The sequence below is a fragment of the Polypterus senegalus genome, chromosome 14 (genome assembly GCF_016835505.1).
Source record: "Polypterus senegalus isolate Bchr_013 chromosome 14, ASM1683550v1, whole genome shotgun sequence".
In the NCBI taxonomy this organism is placed as follows: domain Eukaryota; kingdom Metazoa; phylum Chordata; class Cladistia; order Polypteriformes; family Polypteridae; genus Polypterus; species Polypterus senegalus.
Window position 1 is genome coordinate 18,919,277 of NC_053167.1, and position 25,522 is coordinate 18,944,798.

The 25,522-nt window shown below is 36.7% G+C and overlaps 1 protein-coding gene across 3 annotated transcripts in view; it reads left to right on the forward strand.

The window, feature by feature from the left end:
* nfatc2a (nuclear factor of activated T cells 2a) overlaps positions 1 to 25,522 on the forward strand; it is a 332,314-nt gene that overhangs the window by 132,264 nt on the left and 174,528 nt on the right. For all 3 annotated transcript variants that reach the window (XM_039734460.1, XM_039734458.1, XM_039734459.1), the window contains exon 4: positions 10,660 to 10,862. In XM_039734460.1, the coding sequence (XP_039590394.1) occupies positions 10,660 to 10,862 (203 nt within the window). The remainder of the gene's footprint in view (positions 1 to 10,659; positions 10,863 to 25,522) is intronic.

A 25,522-nucleotide genomic window follows, 5' to 3' on the forward strand; every position in this document is an offset into this window, starting at 1 on the left:
ACAATTACTGTATATTGACAATCATGTTACGTTATTTTTAAAATGTTCCCTTTTCTTTTTCATAACTTCTTCAACACACTACTTCTCCGCTGCGAAGCGCGGGTATATATATATATACTAGCAGAATACCGCGCAGCGCGAGAAGTAGTGTGTTAAAGAAGTTATGAAAAGAAAAGCAAACATTTTAAAAATAACGTAAGATGATTGTTAATGTAATTGTTTTGTCATTGATATGAGTGTTGTTGTCATATCTATCTATATATATATATATATATATATATATATATATATATATATATATATATATATATATAGCAAAATAGCTATTGGCAGCGGAGAAGTAAAAAGAAAAGGAAACATTTTAATAATAACGTAACATGATTGACAATGTAATTGTTTTGTAATTGTCATGAGTGTTGCTGGCATATATATATATATATATATATATATATACACATCTATACACATATATATATACAGTTATATATATATACATATACACACATACATATATATACATATACATATATATACACATACTGTATATATACACACACACATATATACATACTGTATATACAACATATACATATCTACATATATACTGTATATACACATATATATACAAATCTACATATATATATCTACATATATATATTAGGTGGGACTCGATTAAAAAATTAATCCAATTAATTAGAGGCTGTGTAAGAATTAATCTTGATTAATCGTATGTAATCGACACGTAAATTTGCCCCAAATCGCAAATGTTTTTTTTTTTATTTAAAACGGTTTTAGTGGGCTTACAGAATCAAATAATAGACATGGACATGAATATTGTAAACTGAAGCTGTTTTAATTTCTGAAAAAAGCTTTTAAACTGCATTTGAATTCAAAACAGAAACAAAAATATCATCCCTGGTTAAAATTGGGCAGACTTAAAAATAAAGTGGTAGTTTAAGTACTTTAAGTACATTTTCAGAATAGTATTGTCTTTAAATAATAATAACCAAAATTTCACCATAAAGTGCAGTTTTTCTTCTTAAAAAATAAGTCAGAAACATAAAAGGTAATTTGACCAGCTTACTCTTTAAACTCTGAGTAACATTAGCCAAAATTATTTTGTACATTAGGCTAAAACAGTGTGATCATTGAACATTTTGTAATTAGATGTATTTAGAATTACTAACGGTCACGGAAGTCCAATGATCCCCAGTAAGAGCCACAAAGTCCGCTTTCTGTAATGCATCTAATTTTGCTTGCTTTTCAGTGTGCACAAAACCATGCTTTTATCAAGGCTTCTCGGGTAGTCGAAATGATCAGTCGAGGAACGCGCTTTATTCCGACTCTAACATTTTTGTAGCTGTGATGTGTGCATCAGTGTAATGGATGTACCAGGAAATCATGCATTGACAAAAGTTCCCGCTTGCTTGGAATTGAAAGTGTGATTAAATGCGTTATTTTTTAACGCGTTATGGAGTACATGCATCGAAGCTTCTCAACTGTGCTTGTGCTAAGAAAGGGAAAATTTTAAAAATAACGTAACATGATTCTGCGTTAACCTAATATTTTTCATACGTCCCAAACCAAGGAGATGGGAAGGTAAAATGAATCGGTAGCTGCGACATAGTCAGTACATCCCTCTCGGGAATCGAACCTCAATGTCGGCGTTAGAGGCTTAAGACTCTACAATTGCGCCACCGCTTGTCTATGCTAAAGTATGTATTGTAGATCGGGCTATAGATATACATTTATATATATACCCGTATCGCAGTGGAGAAGTAGAAGTTATGAAAAGAAAAGGGAACATTTTAAAAATAACGTAACATGATTGTCAATATACAGTAATTGTTTTGTGAGTGTTATTGAATGTTGCTGTCATCAAGGATTTGATTATCATTATTTCTTTCAATCAGGCTCGTATTTGTAGGATGTGTTCAAGTTACATTCCGTGTTTGTCAATCGTTGTAAAGATAAGAGGTTTCATTCATCGATTAGTTCCTTACTGCATCAATAAACAGCTCGTCTTCCTTTTTATCTGTGATGTGACAAACTGCATGCACGGGTTTTTTTTACGCTGTCTTCCTTTAGCGGACATTGACTTTTTCCACCGTGTGCTTTGTTTCCACAGTAGCTGCATTTATGAATATGCTTATCAGGCGCTTCATATTTTTGCTGCCTTTTCAATTGTGTAATTCGGTTTTGTTCAGCTCTTTGGAACTGTTGCTTTTATCTGTGCACTGCATCAGTTCACGTGAGCCACTCGGTGTACTTGCATCGAAGGTTCCCAGCTGTGCTGGTGCCATCTCGCTATGTCCATAGCTTTATTTAATGTTACCTTAGTCCTGGCACTTAAAACTTTCTCTGGCAGTTTCGCTGAGTTTGTGTCAAACACCACCCTGACCATCTCATCTTCCTCTCCATAAGCACAGTCCTTCACCCGTGAATATTTACCCGTGGCAGTTTGCTATTGGATTGCCGCTGACGGATGGCCTTATATGGGCAGGCACTAAATTACAAACGCCAGCGCAGCCTGTCTATGAACTTAATTTAAAGTGTAGGTTTACATCGTGCTTTGTTTCAAGTAGCAGAACTCGCTTCTTATTGTTTCGCTGCCTTCTCAATTATATAATGCATGTTTTCTTGAGCGCTTTTTTGAGGTCTTCCTGGTTTTCTATGTACTGCGTGATTACGTGGGAGGCGTGATGATGTCACACGAAACTCCCCACGGCGTTGAAGCTCATCTCCATTACAGTAAATGGAGAAAACTGCTTCCAGTTATGACCATTACGCGTAGAATTTCGATATAAAACCTGTCCAACTTTTGTAAGGAAGCTGTAAGGAATCAACCTGCCAAATTTCAGCCTTCCACCCACACGGGAAGTTGGAGAATTAGTGATGAGTCAGTGAGTGAGTGAGTGAGTGAGTGAGTGAGTGAGTGAGTGAGTGAGTGGGCTTTGCCTTTTTTATTAGTATATATATATATATATATATATATATATATATATATGCATATATATACCCCGATCTACATACGGTCAAATAGACAAACCACACGCCGTGTGCAATGGTAGAGGCTTCGCCTCTAGCGCCGAGGTTCGATTCCCGAGAGGGGGTGCACTATGTATGCATGTATGTACGTGCGCTTCCCGATTCATTTTACCCTTGCATCCCCTTGGTTTGAGACGTATGAAAAAATATGCGGTTAACGCAGAAAGACAGATCACCAATTGAAGCTTTATGAATAATGGATACTTTATTCGCCATCAGTGATTGTTTTGGTAAAGCCATACTCAGTGTATTCATTAGATGAACGGCAAAAAAGTAAGAGGGATGGGAGGGTGACTTATTGAGGCACGCAGGCAAAACCACAATAGCACGCGGGCTCGATGTAGTGTGCGTCAACTCGATCTGAATTGTGCGATCACATTCGAAAAAATATATCTTTTCAAGTTCTATTTACTCCATATGTGTCAAACTCAAGGCCCGCGGGCCACATTCGGCCCGGCGTGTAATTATATCTGGCCGGCGAGATCATTTTATATATTATTGTTATTAATGGCCCGGGGATATGAAGCGCTGGTAACACAATAAACTACAGATCCCATAATGCAGCTTCAGCTGCCTTGCCAACACTTACGCGTTAATCAAGTCTAGCTTATGATGCTGCAAGTTATTGCGAAGCTAGCCCACACGATGCCGAAGAGAAAAGTTGATTCTAAAAATAGAGCCTTTAAAAACCGATGGGAGGCTGAGTATATGTTTACTGACATTGCTGGTAAACCCGTGTGTCTCATTTGTGGATCTAATGTGGCTGTAATTACAGAATTTAATCTAAGATGGCACTATGAGACAAAACATCAGGATAATCTGAAAGACCTGAATGCAATGCAGAAGATACAGTAAGCAGAAGAGTTAAAGAAGAATCTGACACTTCAGCAGACGTTTTACCCGTGCAAAATCACAAAGTGATTTCAAGTGAAGCTGCTTTTATGGGAGACACAAATGCACCAGTGCAACTTGCCCCACTTTCCCTGTTGCCAAGTAATGTTGAACCAAGTCGGCACAACGGTGTTCCCAAATACGCACTTTGCTGATAAACTGAGCACACTGCGCACTGAGTTCGCGGCGCTTTGGTGACTTTGAAGAAAAAAAAGAATTTTGAGTTGTTTCGCAACCCATTTGCGTCGATGTGGAAACTGCACCTGTGCAGATTCAGATGGAGGTGATTGAGCTGCAGTGTAATGGCACACTGAAGGCAAAGTATGATACTGCAGGGCCCGCACAGTTTATTCACTCCATTCCCGCAGAAATGCTCCAGCTCCGTCTACATGCGGCTCGAACCTTGTGCATGTTTGGTACCACATATCTGTGTGAGAAGCTCTTCTCAGTCATGAAGACTAACAAAACAGCACACAGGAGTCGCCTCACTGATGAGCACCTGCAGTCCATCCTGAGAATCTCCACAACACAGAACCTCACACCAAACATAAACGAACTTGCTGCCAAAAAAAGATGCCAGGCCTCCAGCTCTGATAAAATGACATAAGAGCAAAGACAACTGAATGATTTGATTTGTTATTGCTGAAAAGAACAAATTTTATTTATATTTCCAGGTTTTGTTATGCAGCATGTTCATATTTGAATTTGTATAATTTTGACAGGATATATTTTTATGGAGAGCAAAATCTTTTGGGATATTTAAAATTTAAGTTTATTTTTTATATAAAATTACATAAGAGTAAAGAAATTTGAATGTTTGTTCTTTTAACGCTTACTTTATTTCTAACTTGTATAATTTAGACAGGATATATTTTTATGGAGAGCAAAATATTATAAGTTATTTAAGGTTTGAGTTGATTTATTCCGGAATAATATTCCTGTCTGTTTTTATTCATATTTATGTTCAAAAAAGTAAAGTTTTAAAAGTTTTAAAGTTTTAAAAGTTTAGTTTTAGTGAGTTCAGTAAATGTTTATCTTGTTCGACCTGCGACCTAAAGTGTGTTTTGGATTTTGGCCCCCTGTGCAATTGAGTTTGACACCCCTGATTTAGTCGACACAAATATCTTTGGTTGGAATGTAAGGCGAATTTACTCTTTACATTTGTATGGTGAAGAAAAATGTATGCAATGATGCCTACATTTAACTTACATTCCTACCAAAGATATTTCTGTCGACTAAATAAAAATTCCTTCTATTTAAAATTTAAATAGAACTTGAACAGATATGATAGTTCATAATATCCACACAGATTTGCACGTAAGAGCAGGAGTCATCCGTTTTAACAAACTGCGTATTGCACTGATATGAAATAGCCTGCCCATTTAATTATTTAGGAATGGATAGAAAAATTAAGATTTTGTACAAATAATGTTTTTCATTTTTGTTCCTTGATGGATTCTTCCACCCCCAGCAACAGTTGCTCGCACCCCAAAGAGTGTATGTATGTATATATATATATATATATATATATATATATGTGTGTGTGTATATGTATATATGTAGATATGTATATATATGTTTATATATGTGTGTATGTGTATATATATATATATATATATATATATATATATATATATATATATATATATATATATATATATATATATGACAGCAACACTCATCACTCACAACAGTGACAAAACAATTACATTGACAATCATGTTACGTTATTTTCAAATTGGTTCCTTTTCTTTTTCATTACTTCTTTAACACTACTTCTCCGCTGCAAAGTGCGGGTATTTTGCTAGCTAAAAAATATTCTTCAAAGCCAACTTGCATATGCAGAAGGTCTTTTCTTCCTTGAGGCACAGTTGTCTGCAGCTTTCCCATAATCAAAGTCCCCTAGGATCTGGGCCCTCCAAGGACATCAACATAAGATAATTTAACGTCCTTTGACTCATGTGATTTCTCAAACATGTCTTGATACTTTTAAGGGCAGAAAGCCCCCTTTCACATTCAGCTGCTCACTGGGATCACTAGCCCAATATGAGCTAGTTTGGCTAAATTTGGAAACGACTCTTTGACCTCTGATGTTGTTGCAATTTTTAGTAAAATCTGTTTTGGACTGAGGTCTTTGTATGATTGACCTCTGATCATTTTTGACGCAACTGTCCTTTCTTGCCTGCTACTTTCATTTTTTTAAATTGGAGGGCTACCCTTTTGGAGTAATGATCGAAAAGAATTTCAACAGACTCACTTGAATCGTGCGTTTCTGCATTGAAAACTTTTGAAAAGCTGGAAATAATTGGCCTGTCAGGGAATCTGCATCTAGGTGCTTGACAACAGTCTCTAGGTATTTATCATATATTACAGTTTTGAATGACATTACATCACTCTGTGTATAAACAATGCAGAGATCTGACCATTCTTGTGCCAGACAATGATGAAGGCTTTGAAAATATCTCCCAGGAGTGTCTTTCATCTCCATGATGGACAATTTTGTTGGCTCAGTTTGGGTAAGACTGACATCTTGCCTTTGCCAAGCCTTAGATAAGTTGGACAACAAAGGTAATACATCTAAAAGCATCATCAGAGAGGAAACAAAGTTGTACGTTTTAATACATCACCTTAATACTTCAGCTGTGATGTCATTTCATTCAGTGGCCTCTCTTTCCAGTGCAGCTATGACACTCATCGTACACTGTTGTAGTGGCTGTACTGCAAAGTCATGAGACAGCCATCTAGTGTCACTGGCGATTTTCAGCTTAATCTGGGGAATGTTCAGAATATTTTGAATTTCCTTTAAACCAGCCATACTAACTGAAGAATTTTGGAAGAAATAGAACAGCTGCTTTAAGATGTAATTCAGTTTTGTTAAATAAGGTACAGCAGCTGCTGCTTGAGCACAATTGGTGGTTTACACAGTGGCAGTTGACCAAGAGTCCGGATTTTTTATCTTTAAACTGTTTTGCCACACCTTTTTGTTTCCTAATCATAACAGCCACTCCATCTGACATTAGTCCAATCCGGATTAGCAGTTTTCAAGCGTAGAATGTCCATAGTCTCACTCAGTGTGTTGGTTATAGTCTCCGCTTTGCCATCAATCATATTGCGGGTTGATACAAAACCAATTCTGACCACTTTTGTGACCTGGCAAATATATTTAATGTAAATAATTAATTGTTTTACAACTGAGATGTCTGCGGTTTCATCATACAGAATACTGAAAACATTTTCAGTGTGTATATTTTTCTGTACGCAAGACTTTATTTCTGATGCTAAGACATCCAGCAGCACTTGCATTATTCTTTCAGAGGTATAATGTGCATTTTTACTGACACAGAGATGTTGTAAAAAGGAACAACCCATTTCTTTACAGTGTTCCAACAGCTTTCCAAACAACGTTGTATGTGGCAACACATATTTTGCCAACCAATGCATGGATCTTAAAGCTCCCACATAGGCATCTCTCTGCAAGTTATTTAACAGAGATACAGATCTTTAAATTTGACTGATTCCAGTTTGCTCTAGTACACGCTTTCTTAAAAGGTGAGCAGAAGACTCGATGTGCGTTTTGCATTTTTCATGGTCCACAAAGCTTTCTTTTTGAATTATTGTGCATGGCACATTTACCCAAGGTTACTGCCTCCTTGGGTGGTGTTTGTTTAAATATTTCATTCACAATGAGCACCACATACCATTTTCTTTGACTATTAGCCAATCAAAATCTTTAAACCATTGTTTGTGGATGCCGGATAAGCGGTGCTTAGATTTATCAATTGGCAGAGTGTGTGCTGAAGAGACTTCCCCTGATGGACCAGCCTCTGCAATGTCTTTGTCTGAAATTGCCACATGAGGAGTTGATGCCGCACCTTCATTAGTTTGTGGCGTCTCTTTTCTGAAATAACTGAGCAGTGTTGTTTTATGAACACTTTTTTTGCTCATTTTGGTAAAACGTTTGGAAAAAATTAAAAGTACCTATGAATAAGACTTTTGAGTGGGAAAGTGAGAGCCTTTTGGATATTCAATGCACACTTGCACTACGGCAGGGCAAGATATGAACAAAAAAAAAAGGAATGGCAAATGGGTCACTTTAACAAAACCCCCAGCAATTCAGGGACAAAACTTTTGCTCAGGACACAGTGTGTGCTGCAAGGGTTTCTGCACACTTTTTGCAATATGGACGCAGGTCCAAATATGAGCTAATATAAGAACGGAAGATGGGGTCACTTTAACAATGCCCTCAGTATGAGCAAATATAAAAACGCAGGTCTAAATATGAGCAAATATAAGAACAGCAGAGGGAGTCACTTTAACAGGAACCACAGTGAGTGCTACAAGGATTTTTGCACACAGAACACACCTTATGCTTAAACAGCTGTATATATATATTGTTTTGCTATGCACTGAACACAAAAAGAGCAGCTGTACGCTTAGCAGCACTACACAGACTGCACTGACACTGAGAACAGAGACGTCACTTCCTGACACCCTTTTTCTGATATCTGACAGGCTGGTTCCACTAGTCTTTTTTTATTTTATCAGTCCTCCTCTTGTCCGCCCACCTCCACATGCTCTTTGCTTGTGAACCTCCGCTCCTGCTGTTAGCATGTACAGCCCCCTCTTGCCCGCCCACCTCTCCATACTCCTTGCTACTGTATTAAGCTGCTCCGCCCCCACCATTACCATGTACACCCCCCTCTCGAAATTGGTGAAATGCATAGGAAAAGGAGTACAGAAAGTAGTTGGGTTTTCCTCTGAGTGCTGTTGGATCAATACTTTAAAAATGGAAGCTACAGTACATTGATCAGGCACAACCAAAAAAATTACTTGTGTAAAAACTTGGCAACGGTTGAGAGAAGACTCTTTGAGGTTATCAAGCACTTTTACAAAACCGACATAAATCAGTAGATGAGAGTAGAGTAAAGGTGCATCAGTCAGCTGTATGACCTGCACCCTACACAATATATAGAAGGGACGGAAAATGTTTTTTGAGCAGTTAGGTTAGCATTGAGATTTTTAGACAAACATCAAAACTTTGCAAGACATAGACCTTTCCATTTATCAATAAACGATATCCCTACAATGACCTGTGGTGTTGGCAACATCCTGTAGTGTGTAAGCACACTGCTGTTAAAATTCCTTACCGCTTAGGTATAATAGACTTTCCTGGCTGATGAGAATTGTAATCATGTTTTCTTTGCATTTTATTAGCACACTGGTGTTATGGCTGTTTTAGCAGCATTGTGTATAGTTAAAAGAGGCCTGGATTACTTTTCCTATTATTTGCATTTTTTTCCATCTTAAACACAGCACTCATTCAACAAAGTGAAACTCCATGGACCCTTTCAGCATGTTTTGATATCTTTATTTACCAAAAGTCAGCATGTTCAGTTTTTTGCTTTATTGTGAGATTTTGTGGTGCCAGCTCGGTCTTGCTTTTCATAACCACTGTCACAGATAATGCAATGTTTTATCAAGTTTGCATCTTGAAAATGTTGTGGTAGTTTAATAATAAAATCAATATTTCAAATGTGATCCTTATGGCGGGTGTGCTGGTTCTATTATTTATTTCACAAAACAATTGCCTTCCTGCAATTAACAGGAATGTTAAGCTAGTAATTAAAAGCATGAACAGAGAGTGCAAGACGATATTAATTAAAAACAGTATACCATTTAGTATCATCATGGGCATGAATGTGAAAGAAGGAAGGAGGAAATAAGCTTGGAGAGAATCCAGCAGCAAAAACATTGCTATCCTTAATATTTATTTTAAACAAGGTGAAGAAGCAAAATATTTTGAAACATATTTTAGGCCAAAAGAAAACTTAGCTAGGTTATATAATGAAAGGAGAAATTAAAGGAATAGCAACAATTAAGAGGACATTGGAGAAAAAATGCAATAATGGCAACCAGCAATAATTTTAACATTCAGATACCATTTAACTGTAGAACATGGTTGATTTTTGTCTTCCTTGATACAGAATTTCAACAATGATGACAAGAAGAGGATTAAGAAAAGAGCCCTTCAGTAGTATCTCTACAACTAGAGTAACTTAGTTATTTTAATAATACCTTCAAGCATTGAGTGTGTCTAAACTTTAGTGAAGAATGAAAGCCTAAAATTCTCTAGCTTGAGGTGGATATTTAAACCATCTCCTTGGGTCAGATGATAGCCATCTTTAGCTACTGAACATCAGTGTAGAATTATTTTTAATAGAAATGGTTGTCCTTAAAACACTGAGAGTCATCTTTTGGGCAGCTTCAGTAGCTTTTTATAAATGTGCATCATGATGACTGTCATCTGCCATGTAATAGCTTTGAGGTAAATTCTTACTGATTGCTTTTGATTCCACCCTTTTCTTTTTCATGCACAATTTAAAACTATATTTCTTCAGCCATCTCTAAAATGATATTTGCCAATCCATCATTCCAGTAACGTTATGTATATGTTATGTTCTCATCAGGTATGACAAATGCAGTGCTTACAGACCTCTTATCAGTGCTTTCCTTTTAATGTTGTCATTTAGATAGATAATCACAATACTTTTATGGGGATTTCTCCATTCTATATATTGCTTAGTTAAAAATTGCATACCTTTTACATATTCATGTATTATCTTACTCAAACTTTGAAGCCACAATTTTACTTTATTTTTTTGCCCATTCACAATTTCTGTGCTTTTTAAAAATATTTCTCTTTCTATATTTTTCTTTCAGCTCCATGGTTATCGTGGGAAGGATCCTCTTGGTCTACAGATTTTCATAGGAACAGCTGATGAGCGAATCCTCAAACCACATGCATTCTACCAGGTCCATCGCATCACTGGCAAAACAGTGACTACCACCAGCTACGAAAAGATGATTGGAAGCACAAAGGTGTTAGAAATACCATTGGAACCCAAAAACAACATGAGGGCAGTGTAAGGAAATTTACAGCTCAACAGCAATTTTATTGTATCATATAAGTCTAGAGTGCATTTGTCTAACTTTTCACTACACCAAAAGTATCTGGTGTTGCAATAAGATTTTCTAATTTTTGTATGTGTGTTTGTCACAATTAAATTGCATGGCAGTGTGGTCAGCTTAGCTGCCTCAGGGACTGAATGTCCCCAGGTTCGAATGTAATACTTGATCACTGAGAGTATGGAGTTTGCATATTCTCCAGTTGTTAAAATGTATTTTCTTCATGGTGGTTACTCCAAAGACAAAGGCCATTAATGATTCTAAATTGCTAAATTGGCCATATGTGAGTATGTGTATAAATGTCTGTGTACGTGAGCCCAGCAATGGACTGATACAGAGTTTAGTGATAGTAACAGGTAAGACTATGTAATCAAAAAATGGTTATCATTACCACCCCAGTACTAACTAAAGCCAATAAAACGTGAAAGGGGAAAAAAAACTGCCATCAAATTAGAATTTATTTTTTTTTTATCAGTCAATAAATCTCTAATTTAGTTGCCCCACATTTTTAGGGTGTAATAGATCAGGAGCATTTGGAACTCTCTAAGGCAAATCTTTTTCACTCATAACAGGCATATTGGTACAGTTGAATGTTAATATCCCAAGTTTCTAAATGAGTAGTATATATTAATTTTAGTTTCTAGATTTTATAATTAAAAATTAGAGGAAGAAGAAGGCGGCAAAGGAACTTAAAAATAGGAAAACAGAAAATCACAGTTTCATAATACTAAAATCATATGTAGAGGACTTTGAATTCACATATTATTAACATTACTTAACAGCAACTTAAAAACAATCTACATAGTTTAAAATCCAATTTTTACATTTCTTAATCCATTCTTTTGGTACTCAGTTTGATGATTCTAACATAATAGCTAAATTCAGTAAGGCAACAGTTCAACACATGCATCACAACTCCATTGTTATTCAATTACCTATCATAGCATTTTGGAAAAGTAAGAACATTCGCTGAAAGATATTGTTATTTTTCAGATATTGGAACATGGAAATTTGTTCCTAATTTCAATACAATGAATACATTAATATGAATTAGTATAATAAATTACACATATTTGCAGTTTGCAGCTGTGTGTAAAATACCTATTTTGTTGTATATCATATGTTTGTCTTATACATTCATCTTGCTTTTGTTATAGTGCAAAGCAAAACAAAAAATCTGCCTAATTGTGCTTTAAGAATTACCAGCCATAGACATCTTCACACACAACAACCATAGAGTGTCAATCCTGCCACCAACCCCCAAGTTTTCCCTATGAGTTCGGAGGACCTGCTTGCATGTCAAACAATAAGCCACGGGTAATAAAACATAACATAACATAAGCACTCATCCAGTATATTGTTGTTGACAGTCCACCACTGTCAGTTGTTGATAACGTGGGATTTCGGAGTTCATGTACAGCATTCCAAGTTGTGCCCATGTCACAGAGATCATCTTACCAAGATTACACAAGTTTATAGAAAAGCATGTCAACAGCTTAGTGCATGACACAACAGTTGCAGCTTTGCCACTAACATTTGGAGCAGCGGTGTTTGTCCAAAGTCTATCATCAGCTTAACTGCACCACTTTTGAGGCCTCCATATAGGACACACAGTAGCAGATGTCTTTCAGGAAATGCTTAAGTACTACTTAAGTACTGGTCAGTACTGGTTCCTTAGTTTGTCTCATATGTCAAGGAAATACCTTTCATCCCCATGCAGTAGTGTAGGGAGTAATTGATTATTTAGTGTACTGTCATATTGTTAATGAGAATGAGAAAAAAAACCTTACAGCTGAATATGCAGAGATGCTTCTGTTCATCAAAAGAAGACTGCCACTTACTTTCCCAAAAGAGTCGCAGACCTATCCAGTGTCAGATGTTCCTCAGTGACTTTTGACCTATATACCTTTACGCCACTGAGCTAGCTATCTTAAAAAATGGGATACCAGTGAGAGATATTTTCTTGTCATGTTTAGCCTGTGAATTCCTGTGAACACTGTGTTGAACTATAATATCCCATGTTGAAGGACTTGAAACAATGTTAATTTTGTTTACATACATGAATTGTATGTGATTTTTTATTTTTTTCTGTGAAATTTTGTCAGTTTAAAATGATGTTGTAATCTAATCTTTGTAATTACTCTACTTTGACTTGTTTGTTCAATGTTGAATTTTTTTCTCCCAAATTATGAGTCTTATATTTGATGTTAACAGTGAAGTTGACAGTTGATGGACATAAACAAATAGTACCTTCCACCCTGACTAAAATGGCTATCAATGAACACTAAAAAACAAGTATCAGTAGTTGTACTTGTTCTGAGAAAAATGGTATTGATGCATCCCTAATTAAAATTATATTGTTTACATATTTACAATACAAATACCAAATACTGTATACATAAAATGGTAGAAGACCTTAGCATACTGGCCTAAGTACAACAAAATAAGAAGTGAACACAAATTTTTGACAAATTTAAAAAGGAATATGACTGCAGGTTATTAGGAAAATGGTTTTGATTTGTTGCATATTACATCCATTGTGGAACACATATGTTCTTTCTGCATCCTCTAGATTTGCAGCATTAATTTGGTAAAAAACCATGTAATAACGATTCTAGAATATTTAATATAGACAGTGTTTTCAAATAAACAAGGGTCAAATCTGTGCTTCTTAGATTGCCACACGTAAGATGGCAGAATGATCCACTCTATTTTTCTTGAACCTGCAGCAGATTTGAACTTCTGGAACTTCTAAGTGATCACCATGTAAAACAGTAAAAAACATTACTGATGGTATCAATCTAATCAGCTTCGGAAAATGCATCCACAGGAAATTGATGATTTCACCACTATAAATATCTTTTTCCAGTGTGCTGGTCTAGCTGTGTTGCTCTAGATACCCAGGTTTTTCACTTTTATATTGGCAGTAAGTTATGGACACTTTACAAGGCGGAGGTGTCCTGAACGAACTGAGAGCAGTAAAAATGACCAGAAGATGGAAAGTACAAAATAATGCAGGCAAAAATTGTAGTCCTAACTCCATCTTAAAGTCCTTATCCCTTACTTTGATTAGTAGTAGTTATTCAGAGGTAAATTTAAAGCTTAGATACCTGAAGGTGTACAATGCCATCCTTCATTAATAGACTGTGATTGATGTAAAACATCAGCAGACAGTCCATTTTTGCTAAAATGGAAGAGGTGGAAAAAGTTGTTTTGCAGCATGGCTGAGGTCAGTAATAAGGTTTGTGTTTTTAAATCAGCATTTTGTATGTTCTGAACAAGGGGTTTTAAGTAGTGTTAGATTCAATTTCCTTTCCTTTTTTCATTGAAAAAAATTAAAACGTACTGTAAGCAATATAATTATTTAGCTTTCCATAGGTCAGTGATTCCCAAAGTGTTTCAAACCAGAGGTGAATTTACAAATTTCAAAGATTCAGTGGCCTATATTCAGCCAACAGTCACTTTTTAGAATAATTCTGTATTACAATTACCAATTTTATTTAAATTAAGGTATTTATGTAAACATACTAAAATTCTAATCCATTATTGTTGGATTTGCATTTCAAAGGATTTCAGTTGTGATCCATAATAACCCCTTGGCCATGGAGATAGTATAGCAGCAGTCAGCACTAATGTACCCGAAGTAGCTCATGTCACCAGCTGTATGGAATTAAAAGCTTTGCAATGACTACAGATGGGCACTCCAGGTTAACACCAACTTGAATTTAAAAGAGAGACCTTCACAGTGACAAATACATTTTTGACTGGGGAATTAACAAGTAAAAATGAGAGAAAGAATGGGATGATTTCCAGTAAGTAAACAGGAGCGGAACAAGAAGCAGCCACGCAAAAGTAAAAGTTGTTACTATATTACAGGGGTTTTAGTGTTCTGTCCTAGAGGGCTGCAGTGGCCAACTTTGCCAATAATGGAAATCCTTAAATAATCGTATGGCTTCTTAGTGCTTTTATTTTGCCATGTAAAATTATTCTTATATTGTAGATTTCTCTTTTCTGAGTGCAACATCCAAATTATTTTTGAACTGGCAGGCACATATATTACAAGTGCATATAGCATTGTATAGCTTACTAAAAGAATTATGGTAATTGAGAATGGTATTGAAAGTTATCTCAGGTGCTTATGTGTAAAACCATTGAAGGAGGCATTTAAACTCACTTTCTTTTGTTCATTAATAAAGTTCTCACTTGTTCTTGTTCATTAATTCTGTTGGCTTACTGTAAATCATTTCCGTTTAATGAAGCATTATAGTTATCATTGGGAAGACAGACAAATATTGTAGTCCATGGTGGTAGTTTAGAACTGTTCCTCCTGGACTAATGTTCATTGAAGAGTTCAAAAGTCAGGCACTAGCCTGCCTATTATAAATAAATACCTATGAAACCTGTAAGTTGAAAAGTTAGGTAGTCTACAGACCACATTTTAAGAGGCAATGATAAAAGTTTCTAACCTATTCATAAACTATCATCAGAGAGATTGACTATTATTAACTGTGTTCAGAAATGTAATGATTGGTCGATTTGTCTGAAAAGCCACATATCCACATGTTTTTATGTTTTCTTTCCCTTCAGGAAATCACCAGAAGCAGTATTGCTGCTATGAAGGGAAGCTTTGCAATATAGTTGAGATATTTTTTTGGCATGCATTTCTGTCTGGAGTCAATATAGCTTCCATGTTTTACTGGCTGGCAGATTCCACCGTTTAATAGCTATGAGCACTGTGCTTTGTGCTGGTGGTAGTGCAATAATTGTTCATGTTTAATGAAGGTTCTGCAACAACTGATCATACAGTGATGCAGTTTGTTTTGCAAATGACTAACAAAATGATTGTTAGGTCCTTCTCATGGCAGGTGTTTTTAAGTTTAGTACAGCTTAGCTATTAACTAAATGAAAAAATTATTATGTTCTTATGTTTTAAACCTCCCACTTCATATTCAAAATCAAACATTTTTACTCCCTATTTGTAATACATTACATTTACTTATAATAATCTGCTGTCCAGGTCCCTCTATAATGTTTAAGCTGATTCTACATTATTTACCCTTCCTTGTGGTTTGATATTATCTACACACTTGACCTGAAAGTTGTTCATATTCTTATCCAGATTTCTTATGTATAATTACCAGAGTGACAGCCCCAGCACTGTTCCCGAAGCCTTTAAAAATTAATGACTTATACACCTGTCACTGCTTTGTGCAAATCAAATTTCATAATAAAAAGAAATTCCATAAAAAAGATTACATACATTTAGCATCTTTCACATATCATGTAAAGGCAAACACTAAAAATTCAGTGAAATACGGTGACCTCCATAATGTTTGGGACAAAGATACATTTTCCTTGGTTTACCCCGATGCTCCACAGTTTAAAACTACAAATCAAACAATTCAGACATGATTAAAGTGCACATTGCAGACTTTTATTTAAGGGTATTTGCATACATTTCAGTCACAGCATTTAAGGGTACCATAATGTTTGGGACATAGCAATGGTGTGTATATTAAAGAAGTAATATTTAGTACTTTGTTGCATATCCCTTGCATACAATGACTGCTTAAAGTCTGCAATTCATAGTCATCACCAGGGACCTCTAGTATAAATGGTGTGTACACACAACAATGTTGCTTATACCCGTTTCCATGCTCACATTGCAGTGTATAAAAACTAAACTTGGAATAAGGCTAAACACGTTCTCACGTCAGCTTCCCCCCTTGCGTACGCAAGTTTCTGCTTGGTTTTACAAACTGGCGGCACACAGCATCAAAGCAGTGCTACGGTTTCTATGTGGTCTCTCTTTTTTCACATTCATATTAGTGACGTGGGATTTATCAAATGCACTAAAATTAATTGCATATCATTTACAAATTTAATTTACTTGATTATAATCATTCTGTAACAAATAATGGTGCACAGAATTAACAAACTATTCCAAATAGCATAGCTGCTTTAGCATTGTTACTCTCAGTGCACCACTCAGAATATTTTAACCCATTGTATTTGTGTGTGCTATGATAGCTACACAGCAGCTGATCAGAAACAGTTTCAGATCAAGAACACAAAGGATTATCTGCAAACAGCTTCCAGCCCTGGAGGAGGTTTATAGCACACATTGCCTAAGGGAGGCCACCCATCCACTCAGTGCTGGCCTGTTAGAACTGTTTCAACTTATGATTAAAATTAGTCCATCAAGTGCTCCTGTTAGAACTGTTTCAACTTATGATTAAAATTACCTCCCTGTAAACTTGCACTACAACTGTAACATTGCACAGCCTGAGACACTTTATGAACTATTTGTACTATCTGCACATGTATTTTGTACTTATGCTTTTATATTGTATATTTTTCATTATTTTTTATCATATTATTCATCCATCCATTTTCTAACCCGCTGAATCCGAACACAGGGTCTCATTGTACCAAACTGTAACGCCAGAGCCCTTACCCAGACCGACCACTACACTACCAAGACTTACTCCCTGGATTACCTGAGGTTTCTGGCTCTAATAACAAGCCGTACTCCTTACAAGTTGTCTTATTTTTTTCCAGACATGATGAAATAATTAGAAAACATTAAACAGATATGTAAAATCAAACACTGATATATTGGAAAATAAAAAGACAGACAAATATTCAATAATATATATATATATATATATATATATATATATATATATATATATATATATATATATATATATGCACAAAACACCACTATCCCAATAACACCAGTGACTAATAATTATATGAGACATGGATATACAAATATTTACATTAACCCTCCCTTGCCCCCAAACAATAAGCAAAAGAATGTAACACAAATACAAACATGGATTGGATAAACACAGCAGTTGAAAATGTGGTGATAAATGAGTCCAAACTAAAGTCTGGCGGTTTTGAAACTGGCTGTAGTGATATTATGCTCCTTCCTGAAAACAAAAAACGACCTCACCGTGAAAAGTCCTGGCAATGGCTGGAATGAATTTGAACCCTGGGATGTATCGGCTCTGGCTGTCGTGATGTAGAATCGGTTGTTGAAAAAGCAGGTAGTGGAATGAATGCAGTGATCGACAGTGATGAGTTTGTAAATAATCAGTTAAATTGTCTTCTTTTTCTCTCAATTTGTCTCCTACCTCTCCTCACCTCCCGTCTCACCTTTGCTCCTCTTTTTTAAATACAGAATGTCCCAGATGTAACAGGTAGATCCAACACGTGATTTCCGTCTCAGGACTGCGAATGAAAACAAAACGCATTCAGCACAAACATAGAACATACTATTATTATGTAGCCCCGCTACAGTATAATGACAATAAAGGAATTCAGTTCAATTCAGTGGAAGAGAGTGCATATTTACAGATGATGATGATTGGCTTCTAAGTTGGTTGTGTGCTGTTAGAATACAAGGATGTATACTTGATACCATCTTTATGATGAAATCCATTAAAGTATCCATATTACATTTTACAGATTAATAGTTAACTTCATTTAAATAATTATACTGTTAATAAATAAACACATGAGGGTGCAGTGGAGATTGGTAGGGATGTGCTATCAGCCCATCCAGAGATTGTATCTTCCTTGTGTTTGTTGCTTGCTGAGACTGGCATGACCTTGGATGGATTAAACGTGTATAACAAAGACTTTTTAATTTTCCATAAAAGTTTTGGAGAATCTGCATTCTAAACTTTACAGCTGGTTTTATATTACAGAGCTTATTGTGTGGTGATTGGTTTTGTTGAAAAAGAAAACGGAAGAACAAGAATTGGGGGTTGGTACAGACACAGTACTGCTGCATTAAATTATTCTATTCAGGGTCATACGTGTCCCAGCTGGGATCATCCCTGGACGGGGGAGGCAAGAACAATCCCTGGATGGGGGTGCCAGCTCATTGCTTCCTCCGCACTACTGTGCACTCATGTTTAATACGTGCTTTAATGCTGTTCATCATGAAAATGATATCAAGTATACATCTTACTATTCTAAAATGTTCAGAGAGCTTTAATATCATGAATGTAATGTATTCTGTATGGCGATCACTGCCTGTGCGCTCCAATCTGTGAATGAGAAAGCCCATTTAAGAAGCACGTAGTGATTCACACACAAAGAACACATAGAATACAAAGTATTTAACATGCTACTTTATTTACGATGGGATTTGAGAAACTCTAGTAAATTAAACATTAATTTTAAGATGAAGTTTATGATGTTCTACTTTTATGACAAAGTGAACTACTGAGACTTAAGTGGAAATTTCGAGATTAAAGTTTAAATTTCAACCTTTTTTTTGACTGTGTCCCTAATTTCTTTTTTCATTTCTCTGTGCCATAATTTGCTTCCATAATACACTTCTGGCAGTATGCGACAACTTGCTTTTTCACCTCGACTTTGACATCTGACCACTTCTTTTTTATTTCAGCCACTGTGCAACTTTCAGAACTTGAACTTTTGAGTGTCACTCCATCAATTCCTTTTTGTTGCTCATACCACTGCCTAAGCCACCAAAAAGTAAATTTTTCTTTGCCTCCACTTCACTGAGGAGGACCTTTTTTTCCCATGTGCTTTTGCCATTGCCTTTTCACAAAATGCTGACCGTAAGGGCCTATTTAAGATTTGCATATTCAAATGGAGCAATTCTAGAAGGAGTCGGAGTGGTGTAGCAGGCATGTAGATTTATGGAGCAGAAGTGCATGGAAGTTGGCTTATACATGGTTTTTTGCATCTGACTTTTTTATACATACACACTTTTACACTTTTGTCTGTACGCCATGTTTTACTGTGAGTTCTATGCACGGCATTATACAAGAAGCCCCAGGTGCTGAGTATCTTTACTGGTGATGCTCTGTCAAGCCTCTAATGCAGTTATCTTCAGCTCCTGCTTGTTTCAAGTGCTTGTCCGCTTATGTTTTGCATTCAGCATATGGAAGGTAAGCTTAATTGGATTGAAATCAGGTAACTGGCTTGCCCATTTAAGAATTTTCATTTTTTTGGGTTTGAAATACTCCTCTGTTGCCTTAGCAATATGTTTGGGACCATTATCTTGTTGTAAAATTAAGTGCTATCTAATGAATTTAGAGGAATTTACTGAAACTTGAGCAAATAAGATATTTCTATACACCTTAGAATCCATTGTGCAACTGCAGTCAGCAGTTTCATCATCAATGATGATAAATGTGCCAGTACTTGTACCAGCCATAACATCCCCACCATCATGTTTAACAGATAAGGTAATGCTTTAGATTTTTTTCCTTTTTATCTCCACACTTTGCTCTTGGCATCACTTTGATCCAGGTTCATCTTGGTCTCACCTGTTCACAAGACCTTTTCCCAGAATTCTGCAGATGTTTTCAGTTAATTTTTTCAAACTATAATCTGGCCATCCTGTTTTTGTGGCTAACTAGTGGTCTGCATCTTGCAGTGTGGCCTCTGTTTTTCTGTTAATAAAGTCATTTTTGGATAGTAGTCTCTGACACATACACATCTGCCTCCAGAAAATTGTTTCTGATCTGTCAGACAGGCAGTTGAGGTTTTTTCTTTACTATAATAAGGATTTTCCATTTATCTTTCTGGTTTTTCTCTGATCACTTTGTTTTTCTCTCATTTTCAGTTGGTTAGATGGCTTCTGCATAAGTTGAATGTGCGTGTTTGTGTGTGTGCTCTCAGTGAATTAGTGTTCAATCATGTGTTAGTTCACATTTTGCAGTTAATACTGACAAATCAATCCATAGGCCTTATATGTTGATAATGGTGAAATTTACCACAATATTTTTGGTATTCCGAGATAAAAATCATTGCCTTGTATTTTTGGACATTTTCATGGTAAACATATTCATCACAATATTCATACTTCTCTGTCTTAAATTTTTTTTTTTAGAACTATGAACAATAATAATGAAAATGAAACTGTTCTAACCAAAAAATAAGGAATAAGTGCACAAAAACAACTGCCTGTAACTAATGTACTCTTTTCCTTTTCAAAGTGCGAAGAAACATTTTTTTACATTTCCTGTCATTACTCATGTTTATTTCTAGACCAAAAAATGATAATATGCAGTTCCTGGACAGTGCACTGAATAATGCAGTACAAAGACGTTGAACAAATAAGTGAGATAATGTAAAGGATGAATTATTTTTGTTAGTGTTTGGCATTGGTTTGTTCTTTTGAGTTGGGATATCACTCCTAGCATAGCAAAATTGAAGTCACCCTCATTTGCATCTAGCATAAACTAGTTGTGTGAGGTTTTTAGACAAAATTTTAAAAATGGACAGCATTTATACAAGACATTAAGTGCAGAAAAAATATTGCAGAAACTTTGTATTGGATTGTGTCAATAAACTTTACTTGAACCTTGCCATTTCTAGACAACATTGTGAAGTTTTCAGTTTATTAGTTATTCCAAAGGTGGTAATAAAATGTAATAGTTTACAAAAAAACAACCACAAATGAAATGATCAGTGTGTTTTCAATCTTTTAGAACATTATCATTGCATTTTTGTTACTAATGTGAGACATTTACCTGTAATATTTATTGAAAAAGCTGCCCTTAGCATTGCCTTTTTCAGTTCAGTGATCAGCCTATTACAGCTTCCACTGAACAAAAGGGTACTGTGCAATAAATTGTGTTTTCTTAAGTTTGTCCAACACAATTTTTAACTTCCGTGCAGTGTGCTGCTGGCAGCAGTAAGTGCTGATGGTTTCAAATTTCAAGATCTTTTGCAAGGCAGAAAACAAGACAAAATCATGCTGACAAAGTAAAGAAATACTTCACTAAAAGCTGATATTTTTGAAGATGTTAATTACCCCAATGCAACTTGTAGTGATGGACAAGAACAATTTTAATCTCATATTTTCATGCAAAACAGAAGATATGGAAGAAGATTATCCGCTGTGGCGACCCCTAACGGGAGCAGCCGAAAGAAGAAGAATTTTCATGCAGAACAGAGATCAAACAAAAGTTTCTAATAGAAGAGATGCTTATGATCACCAATGTTGGACAAAAGCAAACAATATCGAAACATCCTTGAGAAAATGCCCAAGCATTTTAATTGAACACCATATTATCACCTTATTCATTGGTCACAAGTCCAGCCCAGTAAAATGTAATGCATTGGCTAAAATTGTGTTTCCCATGATATAGACAGTGACAGGGTTCACTGAAAGACCTATGCAATGAAAGATAAAAAGTTAAAGAGTGAAAACATTATCACGAAGAGAATTTGTAAAGACTTGTCAATTTCCTAAATGCTTAAGCAAACAGAAGGTCAATTCACTTGTGCAGTTTCAGAGCAGCCGCTAGATAAACCTGAGGTACTCCAGTCAGTCAGTTATTATCCAACCCGCTATATCCTAACAGAGGGTCACAGGGGTCTGCTGGAACCAAACCTACCCAACACAGGTCGCAAGGCAAGAACAATCCCCAGGCAGAGCGCCAGCCCACTGCAGGGCACACACACACAGGACAATTTAGGATCGCCAATGCATCTACCCTGCATGTCTTTGGACTGTGGGAGGAAACCGGAGCACCCTGAGGAAACCCACTCAGACACAGGAAGAAAATGCAAATTCCACGCAGGGAGGACCCAGGAAGCAAACCCGAAACTCCTTATTGCGAGGCAGCAGCGCTACCACTGCGCCATTGTGCCACTTGGTACTCCAGTTGTGAATCTATACTAATAAAAGGCAAAGCCCTCACTGACTCACTCACTCACTCATCACTAATTCTCCAACTTCCCGTGTAGGTAGAAGGCTGAAATTTGTCAGGCTCATTCCTTACAGGTTACTTACAATATTGAACTTTCCAATGTCACTAATTTTCTAACTTCCCGTGTAGGTAGAAGGCTGACCCCATCTTCACGAAATTTGGTAGGTGGCTTCCCTGCGCTAACCAAAACCGATGTACGTACATATTTTGGTGGTATGATGCCACTGTCGGCCGCCATATTGAACTTTCCAACGTCACTAATTCTCCAACTTCTCGTGTAGGTACTGTAGAAGGCTGAAATTTGGCAGGCTCATTCCTTGCAGTTTACTTACAAAAGTTGAGCAGGTCTCATTTCGAAATTCTACACGTAACGGTCATAACGGTCAATAACGTCCGCTATGTTGATCTTTCTTATTCATGGCCCCATCTTCACGAAATTTGGTAGGTGGCCTCCCTGTGCTAACCGAAACCAATGTACGTACTTATTTCGGTGGTATGACACCACTGTCAGCCGCCATATTGAACTTTCCAACGTCACTAATTCTCCAACTTCCCGTGTAGGTAGAAGGCTGAAATTTGGCAGGCTCATTTCTTACAGCTTATTTACAAAAGTTGAGCAGGTTTCATTTCAAAATTCTACGCGTAACGGTCATAACAGTTGACAACATTTACCATGTTGAACTTTCTTATTTATGGCCCCATCTTCATGAAATTTGGTAGGTGGCTTCCCTGCGCTAACCATAACCGATATACGCACTTATTTCAGTGGTATGATGCCACTGTCGGCCGCCATATTGAAGATTGTCACTAATTCTCCAACTTCCCGTGTAGGTAGAAGGCTGAAATTTGGCATGTTCATTCCTTACAGCTTACTTATAAAAGTTAACACTAGAATTACCAGAGCCTATGAAAAAACTCGTAAATCCATCCCACCTTAAATCGCTTCTTAAAATCATTCACAGCTCTCCACCAGCGTCTTTTGTCATCAGGGCAGCAGTAGCTCAGTCGGTAGAGCGGGTTGTCCAGCAATCGGAGGGTCGCAGGTTCAATCCTGGCTCCCGGCATGAGAATGCAGCTGTTGTGTCCTTGGACAAGACACTTAACCTACCTTGCCTGCTGGTGGTGGTCAGAAGGATTGGTGGCGCCAGTGTTCGGCAGCCTCGCCTCTGTCAGTGTGCCCCAGGGCAGCTGTGGCTACAAAGTAGCTTATCATCACCAGCGTGTGAATGTGTGTGTGAATGGGTGAATGACTGTTTGTGTTGTAAAGCGCCTAGGGGGGTTCTTGAACTCTAGTAGGCGCTATATCAAATACAGGCCATTTACCATCTAAATGTTCTGATAAAAATCAGGTTGCAAAGCAGCCGGCTATTCCATCCCCCCACGGACTTAGAACGTGCACAAACTTCTCCCAGATCATGCCTTGATTGATTTTCTTGGAGTGAAGTGGAGTTTTAGAGTGGAAATAATAGATTGTTGTTTGGAACACACGCATTTCATGTCTGTTCCGTTTCTACAGTAATCTGTGTAAACACATTGTTAAAACAGAAACGTTTTTTATATTCTACTAGTAGATGACAAAATGTAGGCATAAACTATATAATGTATGAAGCCTGAAGTATCACACAAATACTTTCACAAAAGCTACAAGTCTAACACAGCAATTACGCTTTTATTCAAAAATATAACTGCAGAAACAAAAAGCTGCCTTAACATGCGACTTTGACAATTGTTTATTATGACTTCCTCCGTGGTGCAATAGATTCAGCTGCCGACTGGGAATCAAAAGATTGTGAGTTTGATCCTGCACCACTCTGTTTTGAGAAGTAAACTGCTCTTAGTCTTACTATTTTAGAATAAAAACATGCATTTGATTTCAGTCTGTAACAGCCGGTGTAATTTATGATACTTGTAAAGGTTAGCTTTGGTTTTTTTTAGTCAGTTTTATTATCTTGTCTGCATTCACGAGCCTAAACACACCCCACCCCCGCATCTGATACTGCTGTTTTCACATAGACGCGCTATAAAAGAGGTAAACTCAGCTCCCTTCTACATCGGAGCAAGAATGCACATACCATTGCTTGCATACTAAAGTGTCAGCAGACACTTTTCGTGGCATTACACACAGTTTTGAGCATGCCCTCTGCACACTACTTGTGACTTTAGGCTTTAGGAAGTAAGTAAATAAATAAAGGTAAATCGTGTCATAAAATGATTTCTTCAAAACGTTGAATGTTATTTATTTGGCACGGACATGTCTGCATGTACTTTTTGTGGCATTACACATGTATTTTTTGAGCATGTCCGTGCCAAATAAATAACGCTGTTCGTTTTCAAATAATACTGCATTTCTCTCTATGCTGTGGTTTCTATTACACACCTGAAAGAAAGAGACAATACAGTACCTCACTATATCGCGCTTCGACTTTCGCGGCTTCACTCCATCGCGGATTTTAAATGTAAGCATATCTAAATATATATCACGGATTTTTCGCTGGTTCGTGGATTTTTGCGGACAATGTGTCTTTTAATTTATGGTACATGCTTTCTCAGTTTGTTTGCCCAGTTGATTTCATACAAGGGACGCTATTGGCGGATGGCTTAGAAGATACCCAATCAGAGCATGTATTACATATTAAATAAAACTCCTCAATGATATACGATGTGCTTCCCGCACGGTGCTTGATTGTTTGCTTTTTTCTGTCTCTCTCACTCTCTGCCTGACGGAGGGGGTGTGAGCAGAGGAGCTGTTTGCACAGAGGCTGTTTGCCTAGAGGATACTGATGCTCCTCTACAAAATGCCTCTTTATCGTGGTGCTTCAGCATACTTAAAAGCACAAAAGCACATATTGATTTTTTGATTGTTTGCTTTACTCTTGTGCACTCTCTCTCTCTCTCGCTCTGACATT